Raw genomic sequence first — 18,460 nt, 5'->3', positions numbered from 1 at the left:
TTCTCGCTAACCACTAGTGATCTAATCATAAGTTTCATTAACATATTTAACAACCAATGTGCTGCATTTAACACTGAGAACGAACACCATGGGTTCAAGTACCTACTGTACCTAGCTAGTTTAAAATAAAACCTTGATTAAAATCTGCAAAAATGTACACTCCCACTTTATACCAATGCAACATGCAATCAGAACACCCAAGAGCCCCCTACCCACTGCTGGAACTTGAACTTGGACAAACAAGGGCTATTAGCCTACTGCCTTTTCAGACTGTCGTTTTCAGGGCTTAGTGGAGTCACAGGTTAGCAGCTCTCGCACAGAATGGGCAAAAGCACAAAAAGCTGCAGAGCTCTCTGTGATGGCAAGTTCTGAGAATTTTGATACTTGCGGGATATGATAATACAGGGGGCAGTGTTAACTGTCATACAGGAAGCTACATCCAATAGTTAATAGCTATTTTACAAGTCTGACAACCTATAATATGAGCACATGTTTGACCTGGCTAATGTCAGCAAAAATCAAAGTGATGGCCATCCAAGAATAGCTATTTACCTCCAAAGTTTTTGTACTAGACTGTCTTACAACTAGGCAGAGACATTGGATACTTTTCAGTTTTGTAGTGATTGGTCAAAGTTGTCCACATTATCAAGCAAACCCATTTAAGTTCACATGCTTTTAACCTGGCCTCTTCGCATACCTGTAGCTACAGTTCCTGGACTTCTGAACTGTCCTCACAGAAAACACTTAGACATCTCAATTGTACAGTTGCACTGCTGTGTGAAACCCCTATTTAAGGTTCACTCATGCCCCAGAGCCATTAGCCATTAGCCTTTTTCTTTTTTCATTTCACCATTGTAATCTTACCATATCAAGTCCCATCTCAAGTCATATAATCAAGTACAATCATGTTCACTTAGCAGACTAGCTACAGTAGCTATTTATTTGTCATCTGTTTTTTTTTCAGTCTGTACAACAGAAAATGTCATGTCGTCTGCCAAAAACGATGTTTTCGATTAGTTGATTGCAAGTTAAGTCATAAATCCTCCACAGTAAACATGATATAGGCTAATTGTTTTTACTCTCCAGACGATAGGTGATGCTTTCAGTTTGTTTGTATGTCTAATGTGAAAATATGTTCCCAGCTTTGCCATATTGCCGTTTTGTAAGTCCTGGCTGAACATGGGTGGGGATTGGTTGTCATTGACCACCGCTCTGTTTAGGGAAGATGACGGAAAAACACTATAGGGCTTCTTGAGTTTTTGCTGAAGTTCGTGCTCAATATGACCTGTATTGTTTTTCCGTATATATACTGTCTTATGTCTGTATGCCTGTGCCTGTCTTGGTCCAGAGGTTTTGGATGCCAAATAGAAGTTGCTGCGAAACCCCTACCACTGTTGTGTGATTGGCCGTCAATTCTGCGCTCACAATGGAAATTTAGCCACTCTCAGTGTTTCCCACTGGTGTTCCACACGTGCGTGTGTTAAATATGTTTAAAGTACAAGAAAAAAAAAAACTTCAAGACCAAGGTAAGCTGGCTAAATAGGAACGGCAGACCATAGCTTGTAACGAACCAAAGTGCATTCTTGTGGCGTAAAACCAGTTTAACCTAAATTGAAAACACCCTTTGCAAACGAACCCAGTTTTTTTTTTAAGTAAAAGAGTTTGAGTATACCCGGATAAAGCGCTCTGTTGTTCCATTGAAACAAATGCTGACTGGGGAGGAGTGGCGAGCGGCACTGGGGGAGTGGCGAGCGTTATTCACATGTTCACTAATTCATTATGTGGAGGAACACAGCCAGGAACCGAACGCAGAGCACCAGTACTCTAAAACTACAAGCTGTGACCGTTGGGTGGGAAGACTTGCTGTTGCATTGTTTTCAGGAATGAAAAGCTATAAGGTTGTAGTCGTCGTAAATGAGTGAAACAACGTTATTGGAAGGAAAATGAAATTATTTTTAAATTTTTGATTTACGCGCAAAACGACAACAAACTTCGCCAACTCAAAAGAAGAGAGAAAAACAAACACGATAAACGAAGAAGGGGTATAAAGAGGGCGTATGAATGGTGTGACGGACCCTCCTCCATTCCGCGCGATCTGGACTTTTATTATTTTTTCTCTTCTGCACTGTCAGCCCCCTGTATCGCTGAACTAAGGAGGTTGTGGAAAAGCCTCTCTGCGCCGGTCGCGTGGCTTCTTTGTGTACGGCAGCTGCTCCTAAATGCATGGGCAAACATTGTGGCTTGGCATAGGTATAGCTAACACCCCTCGAGGAAAAGCATCAGAACTGATCAACCTGTATTTGAGTTTTGAACTAGCAAGTCTATCTACCACTAAACTACTACGACTACAAGAGGATTATCAAAGCGATATACTTTACTACCCCTTCCCCATCCCTTGTCTGTTTTTTTCTTCTCCCTACTGTCCCGACAAAGCTTGCTGCTTTCTCCAACCAACTAACAGCGCGTGGATTTTAAAAGACTGAAAAACGTGACCCCCGGAACGCTTTGTAGATCTGAGCTCGTGTCACAAAATAGAGGCATTCGATCCAGAAACGACATGGATGTAAGGTTTTATCCGTCTGCCGGTGGGAATCCTATTCCTGGTGATCCGTCGAACCTGGATTTTACCCACTGTTTGGGTTACTACAACTACAACAAGGTAAAGTGTTAACGTTCTACTATCATTGTTTTTGCATGGGTGCTCTAGGTTTTATACCTGGTCCGCTGGCGAAGCTGACATTCACCAATCTTATCTGTACTTATTTGCCAGCTGCCTGCTAAACTGCTAAAAAACACGGATCCTGATTATTTAGCCACCATAATTAGTTGTACATAGAACTGTTAACACATGATAGGTTATGCGAAAAAACGTTAGACGGGGATAAAATTTTGGCTGAGAATTCTTGGCTGGCAACTAGCTATATTGTTTCCTGAGTCTCGTTCTTTCTTTAGCTACACCAGCTGTAGTCTTCACTGCAGGTGTGAGACTAGCGTGCCAAGTAAAAGTTCATCTTGTTCGGCAAAGAAAGGCGTTCACTTTACCAACTTTCATCAACTGATTCGTAACTGTGAATTTGCAATTATTTGCGGCGATGCTGTTGAGATTTCATGAGCATATCATTAATCACAAAGCAAATTAAGGGAGGGAGTATTTAAAGTCAAAGAAATTGGTGCTGCTGTCTTTGTGATGCAGTATAATAACTGATCATGTCTCGGTGCAGTTTTAAATCAACTAAACAGTAGGTAATTATCTCAGAGTTATATAACGCTGATATGTTATAATCAAACCGAAACTCTCTGAACACTTTTCGCGATTTGAATGCTAAATCCTGATGTTTTCACCTGAGCTCGTATATCAACAGTTGGAGGAAGCTCATGGACAAAGAACTGATTTGATGGTTGCACTGATTGAAGGTTGAAAAGTGGGAAGTTAGGGGTGGAGATTAAAAATTGTGCTTGATTTGAGACAGCTGATGTGACACCAATATTTTAGGACCACTGGCTTGATGTGGAATTTGTTGATATCTTCGCTATCTAGTTTGTAGATTGTAAAGTTGTAAGATATTAATGTGTTTTCATATCTCGTGCCATTCCGATTAGAAACTGATTTCGCCAGATTGCTTCTCATTTTAGACTAATTTATTTAGACTGAGTATGTTTGTAATTAAACCCAAGAAGATGGTGCTAAGATTTTAAAATGCGCATGTGAAATAAACTCCAACATCTGATACTCTAAACAGACAATGAACAGTCTCAAGGTAAATGTGTTGACACAAATATCACAGTTTTTACAGTTTACCACTTGCCAGACTCATGTATGTGCTACATTTTTGTATGGAGACAAAATCTGGTTTGACGTTCCACATGCAGATTGTTTTCAGTTGTATGGCATATCAAGCACAGCAACCATTCTTCCAGCTTTTAGTTCCTCAGGTTAGTCCCTAAGTAAATGCTGATTGATAATAAATCTAAGCGGAAGTATTTTGTCTTCATTCATGGGAGACATTACTGGTTCTACTGCAACTCAGCCTAAATGAGTTTAAGTGCTGTCGGATATGGCTATCCCTGACTCCAAGTAACTGTGAATATGCAGTAATAAGAGGACATCTTTTACTCTTTTCTGTAATTTTCAGCAATCTAGGTTGGGTCTGTAGCTAGAATTCGAGAGATTTATGCTTTTACTACAAACACCTGCCCATCACTCTTAATTTGAAATCTAGAAATATTGCATCTATTATTTTTGTAAGAAATCCAGTCAGGTGCACTGTAGATATTAGGCATCACTTCAGTGAATGAGTGTGGCCAGGTTTACTGCTTGGTTCTAGCACCATCTTTACGGTTGTTAGGCAACAGGTCTTAGCCCAATAGTTGTTATTAAAAGGGACACAGAGTAAACCTGTCAGTGTTTTTACAGTGCTTGGCATTTTGTGCAGGAACAGGCACTGCTCAGTGAAGGACCTTTTATTCAGTTATCTGTTAATGCTTCTGCAGGTGGGCTTTTAATTGAAGAACAGTTGTGTGGAGGGGATTGGACATCATATTATCTGGAGTGTTACCAGATCGATATGCAGGGGCCCTCTTATGCAAACACACCTGCTTGTCAAGGACCAACTGCCTGATCCTGCCTTGGTTGGCCAAAAGCCACCATTGCCAATTGGCTCAGGACATCTGTGTGTAAAGAGCTTGGATTATGAGGCCACTAAACATGCTGTTGTGACATATAGGCCATGGTGGTAAAAGATGCAGAGCTGTCTTCTCAGAACCGAGCATAAAAAAAAAATGTGGTGTTCCTGCATTGGATTTTGTCTTTAGTTTCTCTGTCTCTTGTCTTTCCCTGGCTACTGAAGAGTAGCCAGTTGTGACGGGAGCAAACATCAAATTTAATAACTTTTGTAAGAGCCCAAGTGTTTATGAAGTGTAGGCCCAGCCAAAATTGTGTTGGTGTAGTGTATAAACTGATACAGTTTGAGTAGTGCAGTTGAACAGTATTTTTAAAGTGCCATTTCTTGCCATCATCCTGGTTGTGCCTTAACTATATTTTTATGGTTTGTAGGTAGAACAAACTGTTGTATCTGGCTATAATAATCCTTCTCTATATTTTCACCAGAATAGAATTCTGTTATCAAATTTCTTAAAATGAAGCAGAGAAGTGCCCTCAAATAGAAATGGCCTTCACGTTACATTACTGATTTTCCCGCTGGAAAGTTGTGTTTACAAGAAAGAAAATCTTTTTCGCAATATGAATGCGAAGATAAAGCTTTTACTTAAGCTCCCCATTCAGAACTGCCTCTGCGGGAGCCAAAGATTATTTGATTTGATATATAAATGATGGCTTCCTCTTAAAAGTTTGTTCAGGGGAAATAATACAATTTTAATGAAAATAGAGACTTGAGGGTTCTGGAGCACTTTCAAACATCACAGCCTTCTTTAAATCTACAGAATAATCTAGATGAAAGGCACAAAAGTTAATTTGTTGCTGCAGTCACAACCAATAAACCAGGGTTGTTATTTAAAAATGGTATGAAGTAAAATGGCAGCTGAAAAAAGAAAATGTCATAACTTCATAGCGCCGAATACGTTAACGTCAACCTGCATATTACAAAGAAGATGAACTGCTGTAATCTAATGAAATTGAGCTGAGACCTTGATGAAAAGTACCATTAAGACTGATTTAAAGCACTCTTCAAGTTGCTGCCGTGGTACGGCAGCTCAGTAAAGGCAAAACCCACCTATTACTCTGATATTCAATATTTAATTGGCTGAATTGTGTTCAGGTGTATGACAGATTTGTGGCAGTTGAGAATGGCTTTAATGAAGGGTTAGGCTTAAATGTTAGAATACAAAGGCAACAGTGTTTAAGGGCATCCCCATGGGACCTTTTGAGCTAATGACTGATTGGCACTTTATGTAAGTTACAATATATTCAGTTGATCAGGGATAATTGGTTCAGGTAAGAAAGGCAGCAGTGCAGTGTAGTGGTTAAAGAATTGTGGTTGTAACCAGGATGCAGTACATACAGTATATTCAGTTTTGAGGTTGAGCACTTTTGCCTCAGAAAGTATGTTGCTGTATTAATAGCTAATTCACAGATTATGTTAGTCACCCTGTATTAGGGTGTCTGTCAAGCAAATAATTAATTTGAACAACAATTTAACAATTTAAAATGTGACCACAGTCACTATATAGTACTTGAAGTTGCTTTTATTTTTAGGCCTAAGTGTTTGCATGTGCTTCGGTCGTGACAGAATGTCATGTTAGAATATGTTGCAAAAAGCAGTCGTTGCTGTGTTAAAGTTTCTGTCCTTTGGTGTGTAAACACCAAAGTGGTTTACATGAAACAACTTTGTCGCAAACAGTCCTCTTATAAAAACTTGTGCCTGTTAGTGCTGAATTTAGTAATGAAAAACGGATTGTCTTGTGGTGTTATGTTTCTTTGTGTCAATGATACTTCTTCTATCCAAGATTTATGTGCATAATTGCATTAGTTTTAGTTGTAGCAGTAATTAACACCAGATGGTACTAAGCTAATGGGTTTCACCCACATTGCTGTTAGCAGATTTTTGGAGTTTGTGAAACAGAATATGATTTTTGAAGTGTCCTGCTAATTAGGGTGATGTCATTTTACGAGGAGTGTTACTGTTTGCTGCAGAACATTCCACCCTCTTACCATGTGCTATGCATGGTTCTGTCAGGAAGCATTCAAAGTGGCTGAAGAGGCAGGGATCATAGTTAAAAGATTATTACATTACATTTTGAAATCACAGATTGGAAATGTCATTTTTTATTTTCCTTTACTTATAGTAGGCCAAATGTTGCAAAATCCTGGTTCATTCCTCTGCTTCAAAAGGCTGAATCAGTTCTATCAGAATGTAGCATGTGGAATTATTTATAAAATTCCGCCCATGGCAACCTTGAAGGTAATTGAATGAGGTTTCACACTCTTATGATTAACAATAACAATTTTGCCAGTGAAGATACAACACATAATTACAAAATATAATTAATAGACTTTCTTTTTCCTGAGTTTAGCTACATGGTGGTAGCAATAAGTATCAGTATGCTTGTAAACTACTGTTATTGTAGGTCATCTTAACAATGATCATTGAGCACATTTGCAAAATGATGGTGAACTAGGAAACACGCATACACGCATACACACACACACACACACACACACACACACACACACACACACACACACACACACACACACACACACACACACAGAGGTGCAGAGCACTTTCAGTAGCTCTCAAATGTGGCATGGGTTAAACAAAAGCTTTATCATAGGATGTTTGGGATTTACTGCCTCAAGCTTCTGTATAGGAAACAAAGAAACCTGGAAACAAAGAGTTGTGAGAGGTGCTGAATTACACCCCCAAGGCTCTGCCTCTGTGGTCACTCCTCAGGGCAGGAGGGAAGAGGTTAAAGAACTTCCCAAACACTGTGTGACTGTGTGTAACTCTGTAGTGTGCACAGCTGGTGCCGTTTCATTGCAAAGCATTGCACACATTCTAAACATGCTCCACATGACTTAAAGTAGGGGTGCAATGAGAAGTGGTTCACGCAGTCATACATCTCTTTAAAGCTCGGAGTATGCAACTGTCACTTTATGTTGTATAGCAGTACAGAAAGCTCAATTTATGCAACCCTGTCCCTTCATTTATGTTCTAACAGTGCAGACAGCGAATACGTGAGGTAACTTGCGCAAGGCTGTTAATGTTTGTTCATGTGGCCTCTTTTGTATTGCACTGCTGATAGATTGATGACGCCCTGACAGATTTTCTTAATCTTGTCATTGTTACTCTGAGGCCAGGGAATGCTGTTTTTAGCTCTTTTGAAATCACGCTGAGTGCTTAGCAAACTGGGGTGAATTCTGGCTATCTAGCCTATGTGTATGTGCTGCAAACTCTAACACCTCTATGCTCAGTTCTATTTGTAGCCGTATAAAAATGGCCCGCGTGTGCTTTATGTAATGAAAACATGTTTTTGTTGTTTGTTTCTGTTTTTATGTTCACTTCTGAACTTCCGTTGGCTTCTGTAAAACGCAGCCTCCAGTTACCGAGAACGGTTGCTATGGAAGCTGTGACTGGATTCAAGAATTAGAGAGCTTCCGTTTCTGCAGAAGGGCTATGAATTCTATGCACAGGAAAGCTTCAGTTTCTAATGAGAATCTTGGTCTGTCTAAGAAACTGACTTCATAAATAGGGGGAAAAAAAAGAAATAATGTAGAGCAAACGTAGGAGTTTATCAATTCAGGGTAAAGCCAGACAAAAGCTGTGCGCTATTATAAATGGGGGTGTCTCGTTACTGTGGGCTGTATTTTTTCATGGTTTCAGTGCTGTGTAATGACAGAAGTGTTTTGTGTTGGGCGGGAAAGGTTGGCTGGTCCATGTTTTGGTCACCATTCCTTTAAGTACTGGTGCCTGAAGTGCAGTCTGACAGAGATCTGCTCTGCTGCACATTTACCCCAATAAACTGACCTTGCACCACATTGTTCAGATCAACAATGTCAACATGCCGCACCACAGCATGCGCCCGGTGTAAAAATAAGGCAGCCCTTAAATGCACAGTGTTATTTATCTCCCACACGAACGTGACTATAATACGTTTGTCTTGTGAGAGTGAAAGAGTCATTGTTCGGCAGCTGAGGCAGATGTGTTTTGGGGAGCGTACAAGAGACGGTCTGTCCAAAATTAAAAGATAATTGTTTCCATCTTCTGAGGCTGCAGATGTTGAATGCCGTTCGAGATGCATCGCCCCAGAAAACGTGTGCTGTTGATGGTCAGTGCTGCGTGTGTGTGTGTGTGTGTGTGTGTGTGTGTGTGTGTGGTGTGCACGAGTGAAAATCTGCATTAAAGGGTCCTCTATCTCTGTTGAATGTGTGCGGAACATTTAGAAGGATTAACTGTCTTTATGGCCAAATGTTGGGAAGCTGTTGAATATGTAAACCTCCTGCTGACACAGGCCATTACCCTGATCAGCTCTCATAAAGACCATCTTTAATTCCACTGCCGCTCATAAATCGACACCCTCGAATCTCCAAAAAAACACCGGCTCTCGTCACTTTAATGAAGCAAATGCTCTCAACCCACGACCCCCTCAGAACGGTCCAATCTCAGTAGTAGTTTCACAGTAGTGACTGTGGCACTAGTGAAGTCAGGAGGTTAGGAATGGTCGAATGGTCGCTGATGTTGTATTATGGTCATAAATCATAACACAAATAACACAAATAATGTTCCGACGCATTTCTCATCATACCACATCTGCAAGGGAGTGATGACTATGCTTCTTCTGCAGACGCGTTGTTGACCCCGCTGCTCCTTCGGCTGTCACAGAAAATCAGCACGGATCTTCAGAATCTCTTTGTATCTCACCATGATGCTTCAAACAAAGCTGTGATGGCAGACCTGCTTAGAGACACTATTTTGGGGGTTTTAAAACAGACCTGTTTTGTTTTTATTGCTTTTTTCCTTTTTTTTTTTTCATTTTCATCCCTTCTTTGCTTTTTAACCAGTTTTCTCCATTCACTAACATTATTAGTAAATTAAAAGTAGTAATTAATAGCAGTAATAAGGTTGAGGTTTTTAAATGAGAGCACACAAACAGTGTTCAAAACTTCCACAGAGTCGCTCCTTCAGTTATGCAAATTTCAATTAACAAGTAACTCGACCTACACAACAGCTGTAGCTAATGAACATATCATCACCTTCTCCTAGGCTCAAGGGTTTTAGGAGGCGGAGACTGTAAGGTTGTTGTGAGCCTGTAAGCCTAAGTGCATGTTGTGAAACGGTAACAGTACACACCAAGCACAGACACAGGCCACGCAAGTTACAGTTAATTAATTTGTGCTTCCTGTATAGTGAATCTAAATGGCAATCAATATTTGCTTCCCTTCCCCCTTATTGTATTTGTTAAAACAATTCAACAGGGCTGCCTATTGACCTCATATTACTTTAGTTGCCATGCAGTGAATTATGTGGGCGTTGAAAGCATTAGATTCCATTTTGAAGTATAGTTCTGCAATTCTGTCAGAGATTCTGTGAGTATGGAAAAGGGCTTGGGTGCACCTTGTTGCCGATCTGTTGGTTTAAGTTCAATGCGGTGATGGTCAGTGAGCTGATCATATGGAAGGCAGAGAACTTGCCAGCTGGCAGTGATCCTGCACTACCCATCGTTCCAGCATTTTAGTATGCCTAATGTGGAAGCGTTACCTTTGTGCATTCACTTTAAACCAGGGGTGGCCAACCCTGGAGAGCCACATGTCCTGCATGTTTTAGATCTCTCCCTGCTCCAACACAGCTGATTCAAATGATCAACTCGTGATGAACTCCTGAAGCTGCTGAATAACAAACTGATCATTTGAATCAGCTCTGTTGGAGCAGGGAGAGATCTAAAACATGCAGGACATGTGGCTCTCCGGGAGAGGGTTGGCCACCCCTGCTTTAAACCATTTTATATGTGACAACAGGTAAGATCTTTTTAACTTAAAACTTGCATTTGTCAAATGCATGAAGGAAGAGGTACCAAATTGGATAAAATGACATAGAACAGATTCCGCTGCTAAGGGGGGGGGGGTCCTTTTCTAAATTTCCCTGCTTGTTATCTGTTGCAAAACAATAAAAAGAGGGTCAAGGCAAACATAAAAGTGTGGTTTCTGCTTCCTGTATTTGTCGCTCACTGGCCACTGGTTTTGCCTTAAGACATTGTTTTAAGGGTGTGCAAATGCTGCGTAGGCTATTTACATTTTTCTTCTTAGGTCAAAGATTGATTTATTCTGGTCTCCCAACCTCATTTTGAAAGAATATTTTGAAAGAATTGACAAGCTTTTAAAACTGAGGGATCAGCTTGAGTAAAATGTTGACTTTTCTGCACTTGCTGGGATCTCTTCAAATGCATAGGAGAGAACTAAGTGGCAAGGTGCCTGGCCAGAGAAAGACATTGAAGGTCTGCGAACGAAAAGTGGTGTGTTTATATTCATGTCCTTTACTGAATGCACTGACGAACACTGTTTTACTGATAATCAGATCCAAGATGGCAATTATGGAATATATTCACAACTATAATCATTTGAAAATTGCTTCTTAATTACTAATTTCCTGTCTCCAAACTGGAATTTCTGAAATTATAATTATTACACTGTAATATTACAGACCTCTTAAACATCATTAAAAAATGTAATGACACATGCAATTAAAGTAATTAGCTGTGATTACACAATCCCCAATCTGGTCATATTAATATGCGCAAGGGAAAAATAATATGTAAATATTAAAAAAAAATCCTGATTGTATCATGTCACAGTCACACCTCAGTGACCCTATGCATTGGTGATTGTACTTTTATCCCATATGCTTATGGATTAACACTTCATGTTTTTATCTCATGCTCTGCAACAATTACAAGAAGGATTTATACTGGTTGTGACTACTTTGCTGTCCTTCATGTTCCCTTAGTCAATGTAGTCAATGTAGGGCTGGCTCAGTCAGTACGGAAGTTGGTCAGTCAGTGACCAATGGACATTACCATTTTTAGGGCCGCCTCTTCCACTTTCCACCAGAGATCCATCTTCTCAGCATACAGAGGATCTCAAAAGTCTGCACACTATAAGATATCTGAATCACAATAATGTATTACTCAATAATTTTTTTTTTTTTTTTTTTTGACTCTGATAAGCTGTTTCAGCCTGCCAGTTTCTTACTACACACAATCTACTTAGCTGTTTCATGAAAGAAGAGAATTCCTCATGCCCTAGAAACTAGTTTTACTCAGAATTAAGCGAGTTTCAAAAGGACATGTCAATCAGTTTTGGTTGAGTGATTTTCTAAGTTGCCTCCTACAAAACGTTGAGACTGGCAGTTCAGATGCGCGCACATTTTATAACAGCAGTGTTGCAGTGTGTTAGCCCCACCACATTGTGCAGTGAACACAGTAGTAGCCCTTGTTTGAGGAATAGAGAAATAGATGTGTGCTGTCTCTTTCTTAGCTCTTTCCTGCAATGGGATAGATGCCCACTTTCTCATTTAAAGACACTCTTTGTACTGTGTCTTGATTTAACGTCTGAATTCAGATGCAGTCTTTGGTTCACACTTATTGTAAACTACAGTCTGATTGGGGTGAGATCATTTTTAATCATCGTTATCATAGAAAGGGTGAGAAAGGTTTAACAAACTAATACTTTAAACAGTGGACTGCAATGTTTGTTCTGTGTGGCTGTAAAACAGTGTGGTGAGGACCTTTTTTCTTTTTTATACATGATAAGAAAGATTTATTTGCCAACAACTGAAGTCACATTGCTTGCAGTTTTTTCCCTCTGCTCCAAGCAGATTGATCCTTCCATTCATAACATTTTATCCTACTGTAAGGAAAAAGCTGTTGTAAAACTTTTTCTGTAAACAAACTTAGGGAAAAATGGCAGGGAACCAAGGAGATTAGGGACAGTATGTAGGCAGTATTTATTTATTAGGCCTGTATGATACATACTGGGTGTCTGTACAGTCATTTGTCCCAAAAAAATAAAACAAAACAGGTCAGCTTTTCTTAGTCTGTTGCACACACCCACAGTATGAAAGTGAAAGTCTATCTACCCATCTATCAACTTGTATTAACCTGAACAAAGCCGGCTCACTGCCCGAGACATCATCTTGAATCCAAGTAACATTAACAGGAGGAATACAGCAAGCAACAACACATGAGCATTGCTCATTTTGGCTATTTGACTAGCTCTTGTAGCTACAATACTTTGCTCAGATGACTGCACCTACAGAGATGAAATGTGAGCTTTTAAGATGATGTGTAGGATGCACATTCCTGCCGGGTTTGCAGTAACCAGATTGGACTTGTCAAAGATAAACAGAAATGTATAGGAAAAGAACCTGTTCAGGTTGAACAAAGACATGCAACCTTGTTTACTGCACATTCTTGATAATATTCCAGCTATGAACAGCCTTAAACAATTTGTTCCTTTTCTGGAAAACAGTCCTCAGCCACATGGTTTTAGATCAGGTAAACCCACTGTGTAATCTCAATGTGATACAACCTCAACTGTTAACAGTGATTAGTATTAGAACAGCATACAGCATGCTTCCCGTACTTCTTGTATGGTATGTTGGTGGCATCTATATATCTATTTGGTTGACATTTTTGAGCCACCCACACAGGTTTACACCTTTAAAAAACAAAAACCCAAAATACTATTTACTGTTTCAGGGGTTTGAATCCAAATATAATGCCAGTATTCTGAAGACAGATCTATGGTATTAACAGCTTACACTGTAGGACATGTTAGGATGAATAATGTGACTTAAGTTGCAGTAAAATCTGAATAAATCTGTACTTATAATGAATCAAATAAGGTGGTACACATGATTACAGTGTTCATTTCTGACTAGCCATTTCCAGCTTAGGACTCAAAGGAGAAATTTGTGAAAATAAATGATCGGCATATCTCAACTCACCAGACTGGAGTTCCCTGGATAGAATAATTACACAAAATCTAAGACAAGTGAGCTATAACACTGGTACACCTGTCAGGAAGGATAGATTAAGGCTGCACAATATGAATGTGTACTAAGAACAGGAGTTCTCAAATTCATTCTCAAATATCAAATTCATTTAAACAGTGCATCATTATGGCAGGCTGTCTTAACAAAGGAATTTCTAGAAGGACTTTAATGACTGCATTTCAGAGGCAAAATTATCATCACAGCTTGAAATGGAATGGACCAAAACAACTTGTTTGAAATTGCAATCTTGCTCGTTTCATTTAGTTTGGTGAAGAGAGCTGGATTGTGACTGACAAGTGCTGGTAATGCTTGCCTTTTCTTGTCAACATGGACAGTTCTATTGAAATTCTTCCTTTGCTGCAGTTGACTTCTGCTGGGGGGAACAGCAATGTAATCTGCTCTGCCACAGAACTGGGCAAGTGACAAGCTCATCTCCTATTTAATGTCATAGCAGTGGAAATGTTCTCCATGACCTTTTGCTTGGTCAAGAACTTTTCAAAGATGAAGTGGCCATTCACTGAGTCACAGCATTTGTAACATTTCGACGGCAGTCTCCGATTACCGCCCTCACAGGCCCACAATGTCTTTCGTCTGGGATAAGTGCAAACTCTTGTAATTGTCTGTGCTTTTAGCGCTGTCCTTGTTTTTGGTCCTCCTCTTTACCCTGGTTACCTTTCAGAAATACAGCAATGCTGTCTCACTTTCAAAAGCAGCAGTCACATTTTTATATGTTTCATGTAGAACAGACCATATTAGCAGGGCATAGAGGAAGTGTTGCTCTTCCTTTGAACAGTGTCTGCACTGGGTAAGGCAGTGTTTGTAAGAGAAGTCGCACTGGGAAACGTGGATCTGGAAATGGGCAATATGACATGGAAGTGTATCTAGTAGGCATGTTGTGTTATTGGGTTAGCTGCCAGAAAAGAGATGGTTACAGTGACACAATAAATTGACATAACTGACTACTTGGAGACCTTACAGTTTGTATTTAGGTCTATATGATACATAAAAAGTTGATTAGATGAAAAGAAAAAGAAAAAATGCATCAGATGAAAAATTAAATGGCCAGGTATGTTTTAAGAATTTTCCTATTTTATGTGAACAAAGAGCTGCTGTTTCTTAGTGGTCTTAGCATTGTGCTGAACAGATATGATGGAGAGTGGTTATTGATGTAACTTTACTCTTGTTGAATAATAAACAAACTAGGAAAACTAATGGGAAACTAGAGGGAAACTGGTTTGTAAATATACAAATATGCATATGGTTTTTCTGGAAGTGCAAAGAGGTTGGCCTCCAAGTCATTTTGATGTAATTGCATGAAGATATTAGAATAAGACAGAGTGATGCTTAATCTGTATTCCTTCTCCATCACCCCACATGGAAATATGTTCCCTGAGGAGATTAGGGCATTAGAGTGCCAACAACATCATTCTCTTAATCAAACTGTTATTAGCTGATACATTCAACTGAATGAGCAACTCTGTTGTGACCAAGTGAAACTACTGGCATGCTGAAAAGTAATAAAGTGGAGAAAATGGAATCAAAAATCATCACTCCACATATTATATAGCTGACCATTTAATTTTCTGCCCAACATGTAAGAAGGACCAAATATATATATATATATATGAGACAGCTTTCCCTATTATGTCATGCCATTGATTTATGACTGAAAAGAAATTAAATCCCAGTGGTTCTCGCTTTGATTTGCCAAATGGTGCTCTGTTCTCACCTGCTTTGTGTTGCCTCTGCTGTCCAATCGTATTTCTCAAAAGTAAAATATAGGTATAACGGGGAGGGTAGACTATTTTAACAGTTGGTTTTTTGTGTGAAAATGAAATCATGGAATGTTGATTTTGCATTACCTTGTTTGGTGAATGCAAAAAATCAAGGGTTACCTTACAAACGTTATTGCATAGGCTGCAACTGCACAACACTGTACAAGCTGAACATAAGGGAAGATTCGACAATTGGTGTGTTACGCCATATCTGTGTCAGTGAAACCACTTTATGCAAACTGCAATGGGTAAAACTTTCTGTTGTGTTTAAAACTTAATCCAAGGAGGTAGACGTACATGGTGTACTTCCAGAGCGAAGGAGCTATATGAAATGCAAGGACTATTAACCAGTGACACATATCTGAAGCCACATATTCTACTGTTTACCATGTGAATTGCCACAAAAAACAGTTTCTAGAGGCTGATATGTTTTTCTTTGGAAAACTTTCCATTTCCCTCAGCTGGGTACAGATAATATTCCCAATTACTCTTTTAGTATTCATGCTTGGAGACGTAGCCATATCTGCAAGTCATTCTGCAGAGTACTTGGTACACCCCTAGTCTGTATATTATCTAAAGTCCTCCTTGTCATTATGATGATGCTCCATGGGGACTATTGTAGGTCCCTACAGAAGTCTAAGGTCAACTGCAAAATGAGAGCAAATCATACTTTGGCCATTAATTCATTTGGCCTTAGATCAGTAGTTGTGGGAAAGGCAGCAGGTGTGCAAATATTTATAAACTTCATTGAGCCAAGGGGTTAGAGGAAGGTTAGGAGAATTAGAGAGTTTATGTAACGCGTTCAGAGGAGAACTTTAATTTCAGGATGGCTCAATGTTTCTGTAAATATAATATTCTAAAAATTATCTTTCTTGGTCAGGACCCATTTCATTTGGTGGTTTCTGCCCTCTCATCATTGTGTCCTGTGATCTAAGCATTGAGATATTGTAGTCTTCTTCAATGGGAGTCAGTGTTATGGAAAGGGTGCACTGTTCGCTTGCCAATAACTGGGAAAAGGTCACTCCTCACAGCTGGGCCCTCAACCACACACAGCCTGTCCTGACAGTGACAGAGCAGTGAATTCATGATCAGGCCACTCAAAGCCTGACTTCCCCTTCTTCTGTCCTCGAGTCCATCTTATTGGCCTGAACGGAGGTAAGGCCTCTACTTTGCAGCTTTTTTAAAAGGAAGTTTTCCATGCTTAAAAATTGCCAGTTCTTTTTTGATCCTTTTCCATTGTATTTCCATTTTCATCTGTTTTTTTTTTTGAACCACTTTTCCCCATCTGCTAACATTAGAATGCATTTAAATATAACACAACAGATATCAAATCAAAACAATTTCAGTAATTAATGCAAAATTAAACAATGCTGCAACTGAACAGTAGTTAATGACCATATAATGAGCATATAAATACAATTCCTTCTCCTTGTGAGAAGTGAGATTTTTTTAAGATGCGAAAGCACCATCTGTCATAATCGTTCAGTCGGTTCTTTTGACCTCACTCAAGCTATCATTCCTTCCCAAAATACAAGTCAAGCACATGTTTGTGTGCATGTTTATATGAAACAAAGCAGTGATAGCATCAGTGTTGAGGAAGTGAAGCTTAATGTAAATGAATACACACACCTCACGCTTTTGCTCTTAATTAGTTAAGACTACTGAATTTTAATGCGTACACAATAACATAGTCTTAACAGTCATCTTCCACACAGAAAGAGAGACATTGTATTCTTTGGATATTTATAAAAGTGTACTACTGTAGATTCATGGAAATATTCTGTTGCAAAATTTAGTTTTCGTAATAAAATGTCTTGCTCTAATTGATAGCACCATCACAGGGCAAGCTGTAAAGTGAAGCACAGAGTTACACCATTAACTGTGCTCATGGGCAGTGCATTGTCAGCTGACTATGAAAGGCCTACCTTCTGTATTTTTTCTTTTTGTATGTCCTTAGACTCCTTACTGAATTCATGAAGTGCATATTGTTCTGTCTGCATGTGAAGAATTTGACCATATGAAGTGTTATTTCTTTATCCTACGTTATCTGTGTTTTGTAAAGGCTCCTCTGAAAGATAAATTTATTTTTAACTGAAAGTGTCTTTCAAAGGTACTTATTTCTCTCTCTTCTGAGGGAAAATGCAATCGCAGCTGTTTGCTTCTGCCACTACAGCTTCAAGGACACCTTGTCTGAAAGCCACGCAGCTCATTTAGGTGCTTTGTTTTTCACAGAGCTTGACTGTACAACCCAAAGCAATTAATCATTTGGCTAGCATTTGAAATAAAGCGCACAGTGAGGCCTTGTATCACAGAGCAACGGAATGGAAACCTTTTTGCAGGAACATTTAGTCCATCTAACAGGGGCAGTCACTGTAATTAATGTCCGATAATATCTGTCAGGGCTGCCCACAATGCCTTTCAACAAAATAACTCAAGTCCATCAGGAATGCACTGGAATCATTTGAATGGTTATTTCCCTGTGCACCTGGGGCTGGAAGTGCATCGTCTGTCTATCAAAATCCATTCATCTGTAATCCATTTTCTGCCGATACCTTTATAAACCTTTTATGTTTATATGAAATATGATGGGAAATCTTTTATTTTGTTAGGGAATAGATTCCTGAAACTGAAAAATCATTGGGGGAAAAAGCAAACACAAGCAATGCAGAAGATCAGAAGGCACTGTGTTCATAGGGGAAAATGACTGATTCTTTCAAAGCCAGAAAACACATGGTTTCTGTCACTGCTGGCTCAGCTAGAATATGTATTTCTTGTGCATAGTAAAACTGGAGCATGGTTGCTTTGGAGAGGGGCTCCAAAAATGTGCAGTGATTGCTTCATTGCTAATGTGATTTTTATTGGCCTCAGAAGTGCCCTGAACAGAAACGGCACCCACCCTTTCCTCTGGACATGTTTGAATGTTTCATTTAGGATGTTCCAGTGAAGACCTAATTAGGGTCACCATGCAGCTGGCTTCCATCTGCACATTGAAGGCTGCATTAATGTGAAGCAAGACACTCAGCAAGTCACCCCAGCTTTGATTTTTCTCTCCCCTTGCCATACTGCATGGAAAACCACTGAAGTAGGATTTCACTACCCCAAATAAGGAATGAGCTGGCAACCCCGTGGCATAGCCTCTGAGTAAACAGGGACTAGTGGCTCACGCAATTGGCTCCTGCT

General features: G+C 39.5%; 1 protein-coding gene across 1 annotated transcript in view; it reads left to right on the top strand.

Moving 5' to 3' along the window:
- Positions 1 to 1,817: 1,817 nt before the first annotated feature.
- Positions 1,818 to 18,460, top strand: part of tox3 (TOX high mobility group box family member 3) — a 51,374-nt gene continuing 34,731 nt past the window's right edge. Inside the window, exon 1 of the mRNA XM_036544257.1 lies at positions 1,818 to 2,659. Within this exon, the coding sequence (XP_036400150.1) occupies positions 2,558 to 2,659 (102 nt within the window). The 5' untranslated portion in view covers positions 1,818 to 2,557. The remainder of the gene's footprint in view (positions 2,660 to 18,460) is intronic.

The sequence above is a fragment of the Megalops cyprinoides genome, chromosome 13 (assembly GCF_013368585.1).
Source record: "Megalops cyprinoides isolate fMegCyp1 chromosome 13, fMegCyp1.pri, whole genome shotgun sequence".
NCBI classification, from domain to species: Eukaryota; Metazoa; Chordata; class Actinopteri; order Elopiformes; family Megalopidae; genus Megalops; species Megalops cyprinoides.
This window is presented reverse-complemented; position numbering and strand designations above follow the sequence as displayed.